This window comes from Protopterus annectens, chromosome 5.part0 (genome assembly GCF_019279795.1).
Source record: "Protopterus annectens isolate FY-2018-M chromosome 5.part0, PAN1.0, whole genome shotgun sequence".
Taxonomy (NCBI): domain Eukaryota; kingdom Metazoa; phylum Chordata; order Ceratodontiformes; family Protopteridae; genus Protopterus; species Protopterus annectens.
The window spans coordinates 381,097,831-381,116,851 of record NC_056735.1 but is presented as its reverse complement, the minus strand read 5'-3'; the positions used below and the strand labels follow the sequence as shown (position 1 = coordinate 381,116,851).

Genomic DNA, 19,021 nt, shown 5'->3' with positions numbered 1-19,021 from the left:
ATTCATCTTAAGGGTGCTTGGGTCATTTTGTATAGATTTTATGTTCTTCCCCAACAAATAAATATATAAATAAATTGAAAATGCACTTAATAGCACCAGCAAGTGATATGCCTTTTCAACATTGCAATAGCACTATCTGGAAATCTAACAAATATATTCAGAAATCTTTAAGAAATATTACTAGTCAACAAAAAATTTTTTACAGGGCACAGTGGATTTCAGTAAACATATCTCTAGCAATATGATGGGATTTAAGTGGTCTAAAGGAAACATGGCAGCATGTAAGGTGGAAATTTCCCAAAATTCAATCTAGGTAGTGTATTACTAATCACTTGTTTTATACCTTTACAAACCAAGTTATTTTGAGTTATGGATGTATTGTTACTAGACAAGAAACTGTTTTCTCTAAACCTAATAACCATAAAACTCCTAATCGTAGAGCTTGGGAATCAACCAATGCCTTCTAAAATTCCCTTAGACAGGTTATGTTGGTTGTTCAGAATGATTATATATTGAAAAAAAAAAAGTTATATACCTACCATAACGTTCCATGTCAGTTGTCTTCATCTCGCCTTCCTTCTTGCTGTTTGGGTTCGGAGGCAATCCTCGGCTCCGACTCGGCCATCTTCTATAGCTGGAGAGCTGTTTACTGGCTCGAGTCTACCCCTTATCCCAGCATGCCGAGCGTCAGCTACCCAGATCTCGTTTGTGATAGTGCACACTAGACATAAGTAGAGTAACCAGTTACTAAAAACTGGTTGTCCAATCCACCTAAACAAGGAAAGAGTTATAAATTACCTGGCATGTGAAGTAATAAAAGATGCTCAGCCACAAAAGGGAACTCCTCACAATCCTCTAGGAAGGGGGAAGGAGGGAGGGACGCAAGAAGGAAGGCGAGATGAAGGCAACTAACATGGAACGTTATGGTAGGTACATAACTTCTTTATGTTAAATTGTCCATCTCGCCTTCATTCTTGCTGTTTGGGACAGTGTCCCTAGCACCTAAAATCCCAGGTGGCTCATTGGAACAAACTCTTCAGAACAGTAGAACCAAAGGAAGATCTGCTCCAGGAGACCATATCTACCGTGTAATGAGAGATAAAAGTGTGGGGGTTTGCCCAAGTGGCAGCTGCTCAGATTGAGTCTATGAGCAACCTAGACTGAAAGCTACAGAGGTGGCTAATGCTCTAGTGGAATGACCTTTTGGTTTAGCTGGTAGCTCTTTATTTTGTAACTGATAAAGGCAATAGTATCAGATAACCATCTGGATAGGGTCACTTTAGAAACTGGAAGGCCTTGTTTGTTGAAAGCAGAAGAAAGAAATAACTGGTCTGACTTTCTTAGTTCCTTAGTTCTATGGAGGTAAAAACACAATTGTCTATGTACATCCAATTGGTGGAGCATATATTCTGCCTTGTTGCTGTGATTAGGAAAGAAAACTGGGAGATCTATGGATGGATTTAAATTGTTCTCTAAGCAGACTTTAGGAATAAAGGATGGATTGGTCCTCAGAGAAACTCTGTCCTTGTGAAACACCAGGTAAGGAAAACGAACACATAGTGTTTGAAGTTCTGAGACACATCTAGCTGAAGTGATAGCAACCAGAAAAAGTGTCTTCCAAGAAAGAAATTTTAAAGAGCATGATGCTGCCGGTTCAAAGGGAGGCAAAATTAAGGAGGCTATAACTAAATTGAGATCCCAAGGAGGGGGAGGATCTCTAACTGGGGGTCTAAGTAGAGGAAATGTTCCTTTCATAAAGGCTTTGCAGAGCTTATGAGAGATTTTGCTAGAATTAAACATACCGATATGAAAATTAGAAATGGCAGCTAGTTGTACTCTAATGATAGCGGAAGCCCCACCAGATTGAAAAAGCTGTGCTAGAAATTCAAGAATTTCATGGACTGAGGCTGAGAAAGGATCCACATTTCTAGATTCTGCCCAGTAAGAAAACCATTTCCATTTACTAGCATACGTTTTCCTTGTAGTAGACTTATGTGAGGAAACAATAATATCACGGACTGCTGGGGAGATACTGGAAAGCCTGGCTAAGGTTGGAAGTGGAGTAACCAAGCTGTGAGCTGGAGAGTTTGAAGGGACTGGTGCAATCCACCTGACTGGTGAATCAGAAGATCTGGAACCAGGTCCAGAAACCAAGGTTGATCCAGAAGGTGGAGGTGTAGGAACGGGAACCATATTTGTCAAGGCCAATCTGGGACAATGAAGATAATTTTGCAACCCAAAGATTATGCTTTCTGTATGAGTCTTGGAATTAGGGGAAAAGGGGGAAAAGCGTAAAGGAGTCCCTGAGGCCAGTCGTGGACTAGAGCATCTCTGGGTATATGACCTGGAAGAGGAAGTAGGGAGAAGTAGCTGCTGCATTTGTTGTTGAGAGGAGTGGCAAATAGGTCACAGCAAGGCTGTCCCCATTTGCGGAAGATAAGATCCGCAACTTCCTGATTCAGAGAACACTCGTGGGGCATGAGGATAGCTCTGCTGAGCCTGCCCGCTATAAAGTTGGATTTCCCATGGATGTGCATTGCTATCAGAAAACGTTGGGAGGAAATTGCCCATTGCCACAGTCCAAGTGCTTCTCGACACAAGGGGTAAGACCTGGTCCCGTCCAGTTTGTTGATGTACCACACCACTGATATGTTGTCCGTTTGGATTGCAATGGTCCCGGAAGGAAGAGAGACTTGAAGGGCTTGCAACACTAGGAGAACTGCTCTCATTTCTAGGACATTGATATGCAGATGGTACTCGTGAGGTTGCCAAGTGCCTTGGACTGTCCTACCTAGATAATGCCCCCCCCCACCCTATCAGGGAGGTGTTCGTGGTCACTGTGGCTACCAGAGAGGGCTGTATGAAAGGTCTGCCCTGAATTACTAGTGGGGAGACCCATCCACCAAGAAAGGTGCCTTTTGCATGTTTCTGTGATCAGGATCATGTGAGACATGGGTAGTTCCTGAAAAGACCACAGCGTGAAAAGAAGCCACTGAAGGATTCTCATGTGGAAACACGCTAATGGGACAAGAAGAATGGCAGCTGCCATGGAGCCTAGAGCTTGGAGGACATGTCTGACTTGAACCCTTTTGCTCTGCATTAGTATTAATACTTGTTGACGAATAGTGGAAACTCTTTCCTGTGGTAATCTTGCAAACATTTCTTTGTGTTTAATTCTGCTCCTATGTATGTGATAGACTGACAGGGCAACAAGGTAGATTTTTCAAAATTTACTGTAATGCCTAGTTGAGTGCATGATGTGATTGTATAATCCCGTGCCTCTAAGAGTTGACGCCTGGTTGTAGCAGTCAGGAGCCAGTCGTCTAGATAGGGAAACACCTGGAATCCTTGATGCCTCAGGTGAGCCGTGACTACTGCCAAACACTTGGTGAACACCCTGGGGGCAGAGGTGAAACCAAAGGGCAGAGCTCTGAACTGGTAATGACTGGCCCCTAACCGGAAGCGAAGAAATCTCCTGGAGCATCTGTCCATCTTGATATGGTAGTACGCGTCCTGAAGATCTATCAAGCACATCCAATTGTCCTGACCCAGAAAAGGGAAAATGGACTGCAGTGTCACCATCCAGAACTTTTCTTTTTGTACAGATTTGTTCAATCTGCTGAGATCCAGTATTGGCCTCCAGTCCCCTGTCTTTTTTGGTACTAAAAAGAATCTTGAGTAAGTTCCGGATCCTAATTGGTCTGCGGGGACTTCATGAATGGCTCTTTTTTCTAGCAGTCTTGAAACTTATGTGACTGCTTGATCCCTTAGATTGGGTGGGACATCTGGGATGGGCTTTTCTGATTCTATGGGGGATTGATGGAAGAGAATTTTGTAACCTCCGGATATGATAGATAGTACCCATCTGTCTCTGGTTATATTTTGCCAGGCTTTTGGGTACAGCGAAAGTCTTCCCTCGACTGCCTCCAGAGGTGAGCAGTCGGGCAACCCTTCAGGGATGCTGGAAGGGTTTGGCAGAGAAGGTTTCTCTGTCACCCTGGTTTTGCGGTCCCCCTCTGCCACGAGGGCGGCATCTGTTATTGTTGTTTCCCCCTCTGCCCCTGGGGGAAAAAATCACCACGTTTGTCAGGCAAGGGTCCCTAGGATTTTCGGAACCACATCTTTCTGCTCTTCTGACCCTTGGGATAAGGTCTGGAAGGAGTGGAAAAACGGACTCCCACGGCAGAGATAGTCTTGCCTTCCTGCTCACACCTGGTCAAAGTGTCTTTCACCTGAGGCCCAAAGAGAAAGGAGCCATCAAAGGGAGTATTGGTGAAGGACGCTTGAAAGGGTTCCGCAAACTGACACAGCCACATCCAAGCATGTCTCCTGAGAGCCACACCTGTCCCTGCATCTCTGCTCGCTCCATCGGCTGCATAGGAAATCAGCCTCATGGAGGAGTTGACTATGGAATTAAGAGTTGCAAGCTGAGAAGCTACTTTGGCTGATGCTCCCTCAGCTGTAGGATCTTGAAGGGCAAACATTCCATTCCATACCTGTCCATCGTCAGAGACTCTGTTTGGAGGATGAACAGATGAAGAGGTTTCTGCTAACTCTTTTTTGGTGGCTGCTGCTACCATCATGGCATCAACGGGCACACCTTTGGAGAGGAATTGCTTGTCCTGGGTGGCTATAATAAATTTGTTTGGTCTCTTCAGAGTAGGTCCCACAGAATCTGAAGCTGACCAAGCCTTTTGAGCCACTACAGACATGAGTGGATCGAAAAGAGGAGATACTCAGGAGGTGGAAGGTCGGGAACCGAATGCGTCCAGGTATACAGACTCGTCCTTGGTAGGGGCTAGGGAAGTCCAGTCCCTCTTCTGTCTAAGCATTTCAAGGATGCCCAAAAAGGAAACATCTTCAGAGGGAGACCTTGGGGACCCTTCCGATTCATCCATGTCTGTATCTGAAGTGACTCTTGCACTTCTTCTTCTAGGGAGGCTCCAAGTGATCAGGGGAGGCTTTGGAAGAAGAGGGATCACCCAATGGGGTGTCCTGGGGCATAGGTTCCCTAAGCTTGGGGTCTGGAGGAGGAGTACAGATTGGAACAGACACCACAGGGGGAGGAGCTGATGGAGCTGGCAGTAGAGCTGTTTCAGGGGACAGCACACTCCGCATGACCTCGAAGATGTCCCAACCTCTAGGCAGAGAAAGCTCTGGCTCCGAAGGAACAGGAGTCTTTCTCCACATTGAGGGTGCTGGCTCCGAGGCCGATGTTGGAGCTGAGCTCACTTGCGCCGAAACTCCGAGGGGGAGAACGGGGTCGGAAAAGGGTCCGATGCCACCCCCCTCGGAGCCGATGAGAGAGCCTCAGCGCCCAGATCCCTCGATAGAAGGTACAATCGAGGTAATCAGAACAGACGTCGGACCCGAAGGAGAGGGGATGATCAGTGCCAATGGTTCTACTACCTGCGGATCCATGGTCTCTGGCTCCTAGCTAAATATAGTCGGAGGAGGAACAGAAATAGAGGCGGTTGGAGCAGATACCTGTTGAGGTGGGCTGGACAGAATTTTTGCCAGTGCCTGTGACTTAAGCAACCTACTTACTACTCTCTCCACATCACGATCCGATAATCTACACGATCGAGAGGAGTGGGAAGAATGATGGCTAGAAAGGTGACTGAGGTGCCGAGTGGACGGACTCCAAGGATGGAGACCTCAGTCTCTTATGGCTCCGAGATGGCGCTAACGGCGGAGTTGTCTTGTCAGTGCCAGCTGGCACCGACATACTTGATTGGTGAAGTAAAGGAGTCGGCTGCGAAAGTGGAGCCGATGGCTTGACAGACTTGGGGGATTTCGCTGGCTGAGTACTTTTAGCCGGAGAATCCTGAGGCTTCAATAATCCCCGAAGGATTAATTTGTTTTTGCACTCCTGCAGGACTCTTGGACTAAAAGCGTGACATATAGAACAGGAGTCCTGCAGGTGAACAGCGCCCAAACAATATACAAAGCTAGTGTGCCCATCTGTCAGAGACATTTTCTGACAGCATGAGTCACACTTTTTGAAGCCAGATACCTTGGTATCTTTAGACATTATAGTAACAACGACCACAACAACAATAATAAAAAGCTATACTACAAAAAACAAGACACAGACTTTTTTTTTTTTTTTTTTTTTTTTTTTACAGATAAGGAACAGAAGGAAATCCTGGGGTGGGGTAGGGGGGACTCTCTAATTTAAATGAGTTCAAGGGAACAGAAGGCCTGCAGGTTATGGAGCAATGGCCAACAAAGCTAAAATACAGAAGAACGCAATAAGGGATAAAGGAATATTATCTAGACAAAAAATAGATAAATACTTAACAAACTTTCAAGAATAAACAACAATATATTAATAGAAAAAAAAACTATACCAAGCCTGAGCCAGTAAGGAAGCAACCTCGCAGCTGAAGCGGCAAACGAGATCTGGGTAGCTGACGCTGGGCATGCTGGGATAAGGGGTAGCCTTGAGCCAGTAAACAGCTCGAGCTATAGAAGATGGCAGAGTCAGAGCCGAGGATCGGCTCCGAACCCAAACAGCAAGAACGAAGGCGAGATGGACAACTTAACATCTGACAGTTTCATGAAAGGCAACTACGCAAGTACAGTTATAGTGGAAGACATCCATGTGAAAGGGAGATATTTAATTAGCATACCATTCTTTAAGTAGATTTTAACTATTTTATATGTCCAATACACATTTTGATGAATTTAATTTTCCTAGCAACTTGAATGCATTTTTCCAATAGAGGGCAGGTTTACTTAAGCATTTTAAAAAATAATATACATAAACAACTGGACTATCAAGTTCTGAGGTAGATATGAATGAATACAGGATTTTAATGAGTAATGTAAAGAAAGACCTCTACAACTGTATGACTTTCTAAACTAAGTTGTTATTAACTCAGAAAAAAAAGGATGATATTCATTCATGTATATCAGATTATTACTGGGCAAAGCCCAATAAGCACAAATTCCTCTTTTAAGACAATGGCCAGGAAGCTTTGATTTGCCCAATAACTTTCAGAATTGCAGAGTTACATAGTATGCCCATGAAAGCTATGGGGTTAAAGCTCTGGTTTATAAAATATAGCTTGTCTGCAGCTCACAATTATAGCTTACTATATTATACACTACTTATTAGTTTAATACAGAACATCTAGCAGACAAAATAATCACATTGATGCATTTTTTCTGTAGGATGTTTTACTTCATTATGGAACAATGGTTACATGTAGAAGGTTTAATTTTGTGGTGCACTCAGCAGAATAGCACATCTTTAAAATTAAAGATTCATGTACCTGGACATTTGTTTGTCTTGTAATCTGGTCAGCATTCTCCAACAGCAACATCTTCCCTCAAGCAGGGCAAAATCAGCATCACATTTCAGTTATATAACATCAGGTAGTAGGAACCCTAAAAAGCAGCATTTTACTCTCCGCCTTCAGTTTTTGAAGCGAGAAACTTGTATTGAAAATTATGGCAAACATCAGTGAATGTACATGCATAAAACACTAAGGACGCCTAAACTATATAAATGTTAAAACTAACAATAACAAAGCACTAGCTCCATAAGGCAATCCAAATGCTCATCCATATAGGGGGTGGCTCATACTGCTACAATAATAATTTTGTTTTCCTTTCTCTACCCCAGATCTACTGTGATGGCAAGTACCCACAAATGTGTCATGGAACCTTCTTGTAGCAGCATTCATATGGGAAAAATCACAGGCAGTAACTGTCCTAATCTAAGGTAATAGATAGCAAGATCTCTTTCCGCTATACCAAGTATCCAGTTTGGGACATTTTATTATTTGTCCATGCTACAATCTTTAATGTGCCCGGAGCTGATATAAAGAGTAAAGTAAATAGCATAAATTGCATCAATCCTAGCAGAATATGCTCTGCCAAGTTCCTAAAAGATGTAGCATACTTAGTACATAGTCTTGACACTCACATAAACAAAGCTTGCTAGTTTTTCCAATGTCCAAAGTAATACCTCAGCTACTTGTACACTTCCAAAGAATGCAGTAGTCTCTTTCCTTTCTTCTACTTAAAAAAGAAAAATCTGCTAGTTAGAGAGTTCTCACTTTCAAGACACCAAATCACATGTATGCTGTATGAGCAGCAAAGCTTCTTTCACTCACAAAATAAAAGGAGCACCTTCCTTATCCTGACAAATATCATGCAAACTTCATAGTTTTCTTATCTCCCTTTAATTTGTGCCTGCTAGAAGGAAAAGAGAATGAAGCAGCAGCAGAAACATGGCAGGACATATCCCCCATCCAAGTTCTAACTTTCTATTGCACTGATTATTGGCTAAGACTACAGTAGACATGAAGCACAGTTGTTAGTAATAGCACTGGCAAGGAGGCTCATGGCACTGCCTTCTCCAAAGCTTCTAGACTGCCAAAGTAATCAAAGCATGATCAGAAATGCAACTAGGATGAGCAACCTCCAGCCTCACAGATGCATAAGAAAGGCCTAACACTAGGCGTTTGTAACAGTACTCAGAATCCATTCCGGTACCAAATGTCTTCTGTTGAATGGTTGCCTGTTTTTGGAAGCCACTCCAGAACTGTCAGCTTCTACACCTCTATTTCCAATCTCTAACACTGGTAGCTCTGATGGGTACAATGGTGGCAGTTAAAACTCAACTGTGTGCAGGTTTTTCATCCTGAGGTGGACAGGCAAATATTGTAGCTGACATTACATTCAAATCTGGCAAGGACATCCATGAAAGTGATATCCTATCCAAGTTGATGAATTTGGCCAGACTGGGATTAAACCACCATAAAATTCAGTCAAAGGCCATCTATTAAATAAAGGACACAGGAAGCAACAGCCAAACTTACAATGGTAATCCGATCATCACCATTTGCGACATAGAAGGCATAAAAACAAATTGATCTTGCCTGAGGTAGAAAGACCAACACATTTTTTTGGATTCATTAAAAAAGGACTTAAGTTGACCATTAGTAACCATGCGTTTTAAAGAAGTTTTCTGCCCCCCCCCCCCCTCCGAGGGAAAGGTCTTCCTGCCTGATGCTATATTTTAGGAGTCTTATCAGTTTTCTTCTCAAATACAGAAGGAAAATTCATGATTATGATTTCTCTTTTTTGCATTTTCAAGCTATATATCGAATGCACAGTCCTCTAGCAATGTTATTCTTCTCTAAGGCTGCAAGGTTGATTTTTCTTCAAAAAGGGTAAAGTCCAATGTCATGGCTTTTCCAATAACAGTGAAGGTACATCATGTATGCATCACAAAAAGGAATGCAATACTATAAAGATCACATATTTTAAAAAAATGTGGAGGAGAAACTTGCATAGAAGGATGCAGATTGCAACTGTGAAAAAATGGTAAAATATCAAAATAAATGTTAGAAATGGATTAATATAGCAAGCAAATGCACCTGGACAACCACAGTTTAATTGTGGGAAAGACCTGCAAGAAAATGCCAGGTGCACATCATCACGTATACAGGCTTGTATATTCCAGCATCAGAGCTATACTGATGCCAATGGGGAACACCAGTAAAACTTCAAAGAATCTGACAGCAATAGTGATGCCAGAGGGGGAGAAATCTCATAGTACAGATCAGCAAAAGACAATCAAGAAACTAAATTTTTCATACTGCGGTAGTCTTGAGCAAAAAGAGCTGACTACAACAAAACTTAAATGCCAACAAACTGCAACTATTGTTACTCACTTCACATACAGCAGTGGCTGTAGAGCAGTGCTCCTGCGTGTGGTTTATATAAAATACTGCATATAGTCGTTTTATTATTTTTTTTTTTAATTAGAATAAAGAGAAACTCACAAGAAAACTTCATAGCCAGCAAAATAACATTTACTTACATGCATGCCCCCATAGGACATGACTCGGTCCATTTGAATGAGTGGGAGAGGGAAACCAACCACCCATGAAAGAGGACAAGCCACTACAGAAGACATTGAAATAAGTATGTCTTCATTAAGTAGACAATGTTTACAGTTTTGTATCAGTTGATGTAGTCTTTCTTCATCTCGGCACTCATTTTCAAATTGTAGAACTATTGCTGAATGGAAGAGGATGGGCACCTGTATAGATGCCAGCTTCAACAGGCGTGGAAATTATATGGTCGACTGCCATTCTTCTTTTTTTCTTAATACCAACTTCTTGCAGCAATTATTGTTGCTGCAGAGTCATTTTGAAAAGGATATGCATTTAATATCACTGTAGAATTATAACAGTTTGGTACATCAAGAAAAACGAAAAAAATGACAACTCAGAATACTCTAAACCTTTCTGTGCTACAGGTTTATACATAAAGCAATATTTGGAATGCTTCAAAATACATCAGTTGTTTAAAGCACTAGCAATGAAAAGCATTAAGCCTCATGCAAACAATCTAAATTAGAATAAATATGGTTTAAAGTATCAGTTTTAATATAAGAAATTTAAAGCATTTCTTCAAAATTAATGCTTTTGTCTAATAACTATTTATTTCTTCAAGACAAAGAGAAGCAGATCTCCTCTAAATTCAAGTGGTTAGAGAACTTACCATTTCAACAGACCCATCTTTTGGGTAATACAGAAGTTGGTAACGTCTTAATAAAGCAGCATTTGGATCATACCACTCTGCAATGAATGCAAATCTGTCTTCCTGACTCTGAAAGAAACATTTGAAGAAATAAATGTCTCCACTGATAGAGTAATAAACATAACAGTCCAGATTCAAGCTGCTGAAATTTTGACTTGCATCTAAAACTGCCTAAAGTTTTTGCTTACCAATAATTGTTGCAGTTTTGAAATATACAACAAAAACAGACTTCTAAACCGTTTTGCCCACAAGGTAAAACCACCTAAACTGAGGAACACATGTATGTTAGGAAGTCTGATAATGAAAAATACCAAATAATAAGAGAGATTTGCTGCATATCAAGGCACAGTACAAATAGTCCATGTCTAAGAAACACAAGAAAGGACAAATCTTCAAAAGGAAAGGCGGGGCTTGACATTTTACTCCAAATCAGGACTGGTGGCTACAACATGGCTTACTGTAGTCATACGATGGTTCAATTCTCATAAAAACTTTTTGCTTGTGGTAGTTCAAGACACATGGCATTACTGTGCTGGTAACAGAAACAACCACTTTTGCCCACTGGTTAAATACAACCAGAAAAAAAAAAACATACTTGCAAGAAAGAAGTTTGAGATTGTATGAATCAGTGAGAAAACTGGGACAAAGAAATTAAAATAAAGCCTGGGTGTTTTAACCCACCCGAGGAGTGATAGTTACAAACCAGCACAAAATAGTAGACTGCTTGTTGATACTATACAGTAAAAGTCACTCCTCTTAGGTCTTTCCTGATGCTGATCTAGACACAAAGTTACTCATTACAGCTGAGTGATGTTTCCAGGTGTTTCTGCAGTTACAGCCGACTAATGCATCTAGTCATCAAATATTGCTTGTTAATATTTGCATTAATAATCCCAAAACCATGCTAAATACAAAGTATATAAAAAAAATAACAGTCCAATGAGTGCCACAACGGGGCAAATGCCTCCCTCCTGATCAGCAAAAAGATAAAAACGAAGAGTAACAACAAGGCAGGCAAACCAATGACTTTCGCTAAGCGTAGTAAGCAGTCCAACATATGTTCAATACACCCAAATCACGAATCCCAATACTCCAAGGCTTCTAGCAAAAAAGTCTTTATTCCAGATATATGAACAGCAGGTAAGCGCTTTCACCGATATGGCTTCTTCAGACCTATCAGTTAGTTAATACACTCCTCATTTAAATACATCACTAGGCGGGAAAACTCTCATTCAAATATTCTTTCATTTAAAATTTAAAGATACAAGATGATTTAAAAGCTTATTCAAATCTGAGAAAACAAGAATAGCAGAATAAAATAAGTCAACCATAATAAATATATATCCACAAGAATAATTAATAACTAATCCACAATATAAAATAACTATTCTAAGAACACTTAGAAGAAAGTATAAAAAATAAAAAGAATAAATAGCTACTACAATTTCATATTCAGCAATAACATATGCATAAATCTCAAATACATAAATAATATATAATATATAATATATTTTATTTTATTTAAGATAGGGTGTATAAATTGTACACTATCTATATAATTTCCTAGATCTTAAAAAAGGTTTAACTGAGACCATGGCATTCAAGCCAGGTGGGCTATCGGACCTTAGTCTGATAATCCAGCTGGCTTCCCTGGTCTCAGTGAATGTCCTGATATCTCCCCCTCTTGGTCCCGGTTTGATGTTTTCTATTATCAAAAACTTAAAAGTATGCTTTTCTCCTTTTTCCATTATATGTCTCGCTAATCGTTCGCCTTAAGACCAATCCTAATATTATAGACATGTTCACGTATTCGGTCCCTAAGCTTCCTGTTGGTCTTTCCAACATAGAACGCCTGACATTCTATGCAGGAAGCTAGGTAAACTACATTAGATGACTGGCAAGTACCCTTTACTTTAAAACAATATTCTCGTTGACTAACTGGTTGTCTGAAAAAATTATCCACATTGATGTAATTACAGAAGTTACACCCATTACACTTCATTGTTCCATAATCTACCTCCTCCACACTTTGTCTGCACTCTGATGGATAACATAATAATCTTCTAAGACTTTTTTTATTCCTGTATATAAATCTAGGGGCCTCTCCCACGATATCTTTTATGGTATCATCTATAGTTAAGACATCCCAGCACCCTCTAATAACATCCTTGATGTTTCCTACATCACTGGTGAAGTATAGAGAGCAAGCCATATCAAAGTCCACCCCTTGACTTCTCATATTTGTAGATGTTCGTGCTGAATCATAACACTCTACTCCATTACATCTACCAAAATAGGGAGCCGCTCTGTTATTTCTTAATATATTCATCTCAGAAAATCCTCTAGAAATGTCTGAAGCTGAATATCCTCTAGATAGAAATCTATCTTTTAAATCATTGGTCTCATGTTCAAATCCCATATCTGTCGGATTATATCTGGATATTCGCATTGCCTGTCCTTTCACAATGTTTTGGTAGACGTAGCCAGGATGCATACTTGTCCTGTGTAAGAGGGCATTTTTGTGACAATCCTTTCTATACACGGAAAGACCAACAGGAAGCTTAGGGACCGAATACGTGAACATGTCTATAATATTAGGATTGGTCTTAAGACGAACGCATTAGCGAGACATATAATGGAAAAAGGAGAAAAGCATACTTTATTCCAGATATATGAACAGCAGGTAAGCGCTTTCACCGATATGGCTTCTTCAGACCTATCAGTTAGTTAATACACTCCTCATTTAAATACATCACTAGGCGGGAAAACTCTCATTCAAATATTCTTTCATTTAAAATTTAAAGATACAAGATGATTTAAAAGCTTATTCAAATCTGAGAAAACAAGAATAGCAGAATAAAATAAGTCAACCATAATAAATATATATCCACAAGAACAATTAATAACTAATCGTTTGACACTGAAGAGATAGCATACCTGGATATCTGGCTGTCCAAGAATAGGGTACAAAAATGCTTTGAGGCTAAGATTCACAGGAAGAGTACGTATTCTGATGCCTTCCTGCATTTCTCTAGTTGTCACCTGCACCACCAGAAGTGGTCGGTGGTTAAAGGCCAACTGGTGAGGGCCGCTTGAATAGTGAGTAAAGAGAATGAATTTCTAGATTAATGTTATTTTTTGAAAAGTATGTTTCTGGGGCGTAAGTACCCTGAAACTCTTTTGAATTCACTAATAGAAGTAAAATTCAAGAGATCCAGTAAGATATGCAATCCTATACTAGGTGTCAAACAGTTAGTTAATATTCAAATGCAAAGTGGTAATGCGAGCAATTCAGTAGTTATGGACAGTACTAACAGTGAGTTATTAAAAAGTAAATCAGATTTCCATCTAAGCTTTACCACTATTTTTACGGTAGACAGCCAAGTTGTTCTGAGGATCATCCAAAAAAACTGGGAACTGTTTAGAATGAACCCAGTATTATTTAGAAAGTTGGGTGACAGCCCCAAAATGGTAAAAACTTAAAGAACTTGCTAGAACAACATAGAATCATTCCCAAAATAACAGGTATGGGAAAATGTGAAGCCTGTAATTTTTGTAAATTTATTGACGTCACCAATAATTTTTGTATAAATAGTGTACAATTTAAATTAAAACAGCGGTTCAACTGTAACTCTAGAAAAGTAGTGTATTTAGCTAGATGCCAATGCTGTGCTGCATTCTATATTGGAAAAACAGAACGGAGACTCCGTGACAGGGTCTATGAACATCAGTATGCAATATCTAAAGGCAAAACTGACAACGCACTAGCTAAAAGCACATAGTTGCACAAACACCATAAATTTAAATTTATGGCTATAGATCAGGTAGCTATAGACATTAGGGGTGGACCTTTCCCGTTATGTTTAGAAGAATTAGAATTGCTGTGGCAAATTAGATTGAACGCTTATAATTTTCCTGCTATAAATGAAGCTTGTTCCATCAGCTGTATTTTGAAATTGAAAAGTTTGCAAACATGAAAATGTTTTGCATGTTATTTATGTAACTTGGTGTGTCTCACTCATAAGAATGACAGTTTTTTAATTATTGAGCAGTTTTATATCTAACTGTAGAATGTGCTATTTCAATTTGACAAATGTTTATAACGATAAGATCTTTAATTAATTAACATATACTAGACAGGTTTGGTGTTTATGTAAGTTAATATTTCGTGTTCACCATTTCTTACATTTTAATCTTGAAGTAGTAAGTAGTAGTTTTAATGTGTGAGTGAAAGTTTTTGTGTAGAGGAGGTTTGTGGTGATAGGTACAGAGTATCACCTGTTGGTATTTAAATGCATTTTGCTGTAAGGTGCACTTGTAATCTGAAGAAGTTTGCTTTGGATGGAAACAAAAAGCGCTTCATTATTTAGTATTAAAACAGAACTTTGACTTTTTTCTGCTTGCCGTTCTAGTGTTTGTTTTGTTCCAGTTTGTTGTGGGCAGTGTGTATACTACAGTATATACTGACACAGAACCTGGTTACAAGAGAGTGGTGGAAAGTATTTGAAGGGGATGGATAAAGTGAGAAGGTCAGAAAGAAATTGAAATGTGAAGTTGGGATTAAGATAGGAATATCATTTTGGAGGGGGTGGTACAAATGTTAGCTTTGTAGAAGAGGACAGAATTATAAAAGGATAAGGGATATGCAGACAAAGGAAAACTGAGTTACCCACATGAGAAGTAGCGTCTATATTATAACATCGAAGATGCAAAATGAATGCTCACAAGAGCGAAAATTCTGAAACTCAGATTCGGTATTGTGGGGAGCTGCCCCCCCCCCCCCCTCGCTAAATATATATTCCAACTCCGAGATCATACTACAGTGAGGAAAGGACAAATATCCCAATCTTCACTTTACTGCAATCTCAAACATGGACCTTTGACATTTCGGCAGTTTTGCTGTTGTGCCGTTAGACATTTTGAATTTTCGATAACGTACTATAGATCCTGCGAAATAGGAGCACAGACATATGTGGTTTAGGAGTCGTCTTAGTATGGCCACAAAGATGATAACTGTCATGGTCTGTTTTAGGTATGTTGGGATGGTGTTTTACAGTTTAGATATGTAATGAGAGTATACAGAGTCACCTGCTGAGTTATTAGACTTAGTGATTACTAAGAGTTTATTGGCTGAGCGACTGTTTCTACCTGGAGAGTAGTGCTGCAGGATACCTTTTAGTGCTAAACATTTTTCTATTGCAAGTACAATACTGTGTACAATAATGAATTGTGAGTATGTTAAATATTTGGCTAGCTCAAGTCAGCTGTGTTTTAGGGTTCTGCAATGAGAAGTCCTATATGCAAGGCTGGTAGCAAATTTGGCTACTTTATTGTAACAGATAGAGTTTATCTTTAAGTGTAGTATTTAGGTTTGTAAGAATATATGAAGATATGGTAGAAAGACACTAGTGTTTGCATTGAATCATCTGTCGGGTAGTGTTTGGTTCTACAGTTTCTGGTGCGTTTTTAATGGCTTGCAGTATGTGTTGATCAAATGTGAAGTTATTGTCAATTAGGAATTCTAGAAATTTTTAACCAGAAAATTTGTTTGGGTTATGGTTCTAAATGTTTTTGTTGTTGGATAAGTTTATTTCAAAAGACTTGTGTTTTACTTTGGTATTGTTTAGAAATGAAAAGCACAAGATTTTTAGGGATTTAAAAGTAGATTTGCATCATGTAGCCAAGTTTTGATAGCAGTGAAAAAATACAGTGATGTCTTGGGAGTACTGTTAGGGATGGGACTGCAAACAAAAGAGTGGAGTCAGCATGCTGAACTACGCTAGCAAGGCAGGTGGGTATATCTAGATGGTTTATAAAACATGTTGAATAAGATGGTATCTAAGATTGATCCTTGTGAGACACAGTGACAGATCAAAACAAAATCTTTCCTTCTTCCTATTTGACTACTTGCTGACTGTCAGACAGCTACAGACTCATGAGAAAGAGAGAGAGACACACACAGAGCGACAGAGAGAAAGAAAGCTAGACAGAGGACTGGGTGAGGCCAAGGGAAGAAAATTCAGTAAGATGTTGATGGGACACTTTCAATAAATTCAAGAATAGTGGAGATTCTAGGTTGTTGTCATTCCTATGTTGGTTTTGATATGGGTGAAATTGAGGAGAACAGTGGTAGTACTTTGGTGACGTCTAACATCCATCTCTCCAAAACTCACCATAGTTTTAGAGTTTATGCACTGCATAAGTTACGAGTGGTTACATTTTTCTAGTATTTCTGATGGAGGGGATAGGATGGCAATATGTACATAGTTGGAAAATTGTATGGAGTGTTAACATAAAAGATGTTTTCCAGATGGATGTGACATTTTGGATATGGATTAGTTTATCAGTATGGATACAGAGAAAGACATTAGGTCAACTGTATTTTTAGGTATTGTGCTGGCAGTTGGTCACCAACAAAAGAGATTGTTTTAGTTTCAGCAGAAGTTTTCTTATAGTAAATGTGGAAACAGAGGAAGGAGAATGAATGCGACTAGTTAGGAGAGGATGGGAAGGGGAGAAGAGAGGTGAATTATTATTATTACAGTTATTATCATCATCATTATTATTTATAATCAGAGATAATACTGTCTGTATAAAGTAGGAGTTGAATTAAGATGGCATTGAATCAATGGTGTTAGGAGGAGGAGAGGGTGTAGTGGTTTGGACAGGATTTATTAGTTTGTTTAGTGATAACAAAAAAAAGGCTTAGATTTTTTGGGTAATTATACTGGAGGCTGGTATAATAGCTTTGTTCATCCAGATTAATGTGGTCCATAGTGCGATTTCTGAGATGCCAGATACCTGAATATATGAAATGTACTTTGTGTTCTGCTTTTTTGCCAGTCTTTCCAGACTTTGTCTCTGAAATACGAGTTTTTACTTTAGTTATCCATGGTGCAGAGTTTGATTTTGACTCTGCTCATATGAGAGCTTGGCTGTTAAGAATATTTATAAGAATTTCATTAATGTGAGATGGTGGCATCAAATGACATGAATATTAATATGTTCCAGTTACATTGGATTACATCACTGTATAGAGTGTTTAGTTAAAGTTTATTTTATTGCATATTTGGTTATAAATTATATTTTTGAATAAAGTACTATAGTTTCTGACTGCACAGGTAGGAAAGTGGTAACTTACTGTGTCTACCAGACATCCTACTATTTGAATTGTGTTTGGCTTGCAAGCAAGGATGCAATCTAAAATTGAGGGTCTGTCAAACTTACTGATTCTAGTGGCGGTGAAGGATATCTGTTTAAAGCCATAAACATTAGTTGATTCTAAGGGAGTGTCACTGTTAATCAGCTGTCAGCCTATGTTGAGGTCGACTAGAAAAACAATTTCTTGTTGAATAAGGTGAGATATCACCATGATACCATTTGTTTTTGAAATATTGTTAGCAGATAAATATACAGCTATCTATAGCCGAGATACATAGAAACCTTCTATTGTTAATTCTGAGAGCAATATGAGGAGTTCTAAATTGTTGTTAAATGTTGGGATCTGTAATGGGAGGAAGATTTCTAACCAGTTTTTGTGTATAATGGCCACAGCAACAGCACTTAAAGCATTTCCAGTAAAGCTCGAGTATACTAAATCCTGTGGGATGACTTCACTATCCAATGCATCTTTCTTCAACAATGTTTCAGAAATAAGTAGTACATCAGGAGAATAAGTTGCTAGATATGTATGAGAGTCTTGGATTTTGGTACATATATTTCTAACACTCATTAAGAGTAGGAGTTTGGATTCAGAGGTAAATGGAAGCAGATTCCTAGAACAAGAACTTATTAGTATCCATCCTTTTCTTCAACCACCTTACAGCTGCCCTCAAAAAAATAAGTTGATAAAGAATAGTTGCTACTGCTATTTACCTGCATGTGTTAATTAGGCAGTAATATTTTGAAAAACGATCTTTTAGCATATTTAGTCTATGTGGAAAGATCAGAAGATTTTCCAGTTAACAGGTATCTCTAAGGCAAGAGACAGTCTTATTTAATTAATTTATTTATGTATATATTTGTGAAGATAGGTGAAGGCTGCCAGCCTAGCCAGATTGAATTTTGTATACAATTCTGTCATTTGTAAATACTAATGTAAGCCACAGGCTTGTTCTCTTAAATGTGAAAAGACTGTATTGGATATTGAACTACAAAAATGTAACAGTGCACTCTGTTGTAAGAAAGCTAAGTCAAGCATTTTATGACAGTCTTTGATGTCAAAATTCAGAGCCGATATGTCTGGAGGAAGGAATTCTGCCTATGGTTTTGAGGCCAGAGTTAATGGCTAGAATTTGCATGTATAAATGTCCTTCATTGCTCTGGTTTCTAACCAGGTGTAATGAATGTTTTTTTTGTCTTTTTGACTTTTCCCGGTTAGGGATCGCCACAGCGGAAATCCGGTCTGCTAATGATTGGCAGTAGATTTTTATGGTGCCGAGTTGCCAGCCCGATG

The 19,021-nt window shown here is 39.2% G+C and overlaps 1 protein-coding gene across 1 annotated transcript in view; it reads right to left on the bottom strand.

Annotated features, from left to right (window-relative positions):
- The window catches only part of NME7 (NME/NM23 family member 7), a 1,612,386-nt gene that overhangs the window by 1,488,632 nt on the left and 104,733 nt on the right, over positions 1–19,021 (bottom strand). Inside the window, exon 2 of the mRNA XM_044071838.1 lies at positions 10,528–10,635. Coding sequence (XP_043927773.1) covers positions 10,528–10,635 — 108 coding nt within the window. The remainder of the gene's footprint in view (positions 1–10,527; positions 10,636–19,021) is intronic.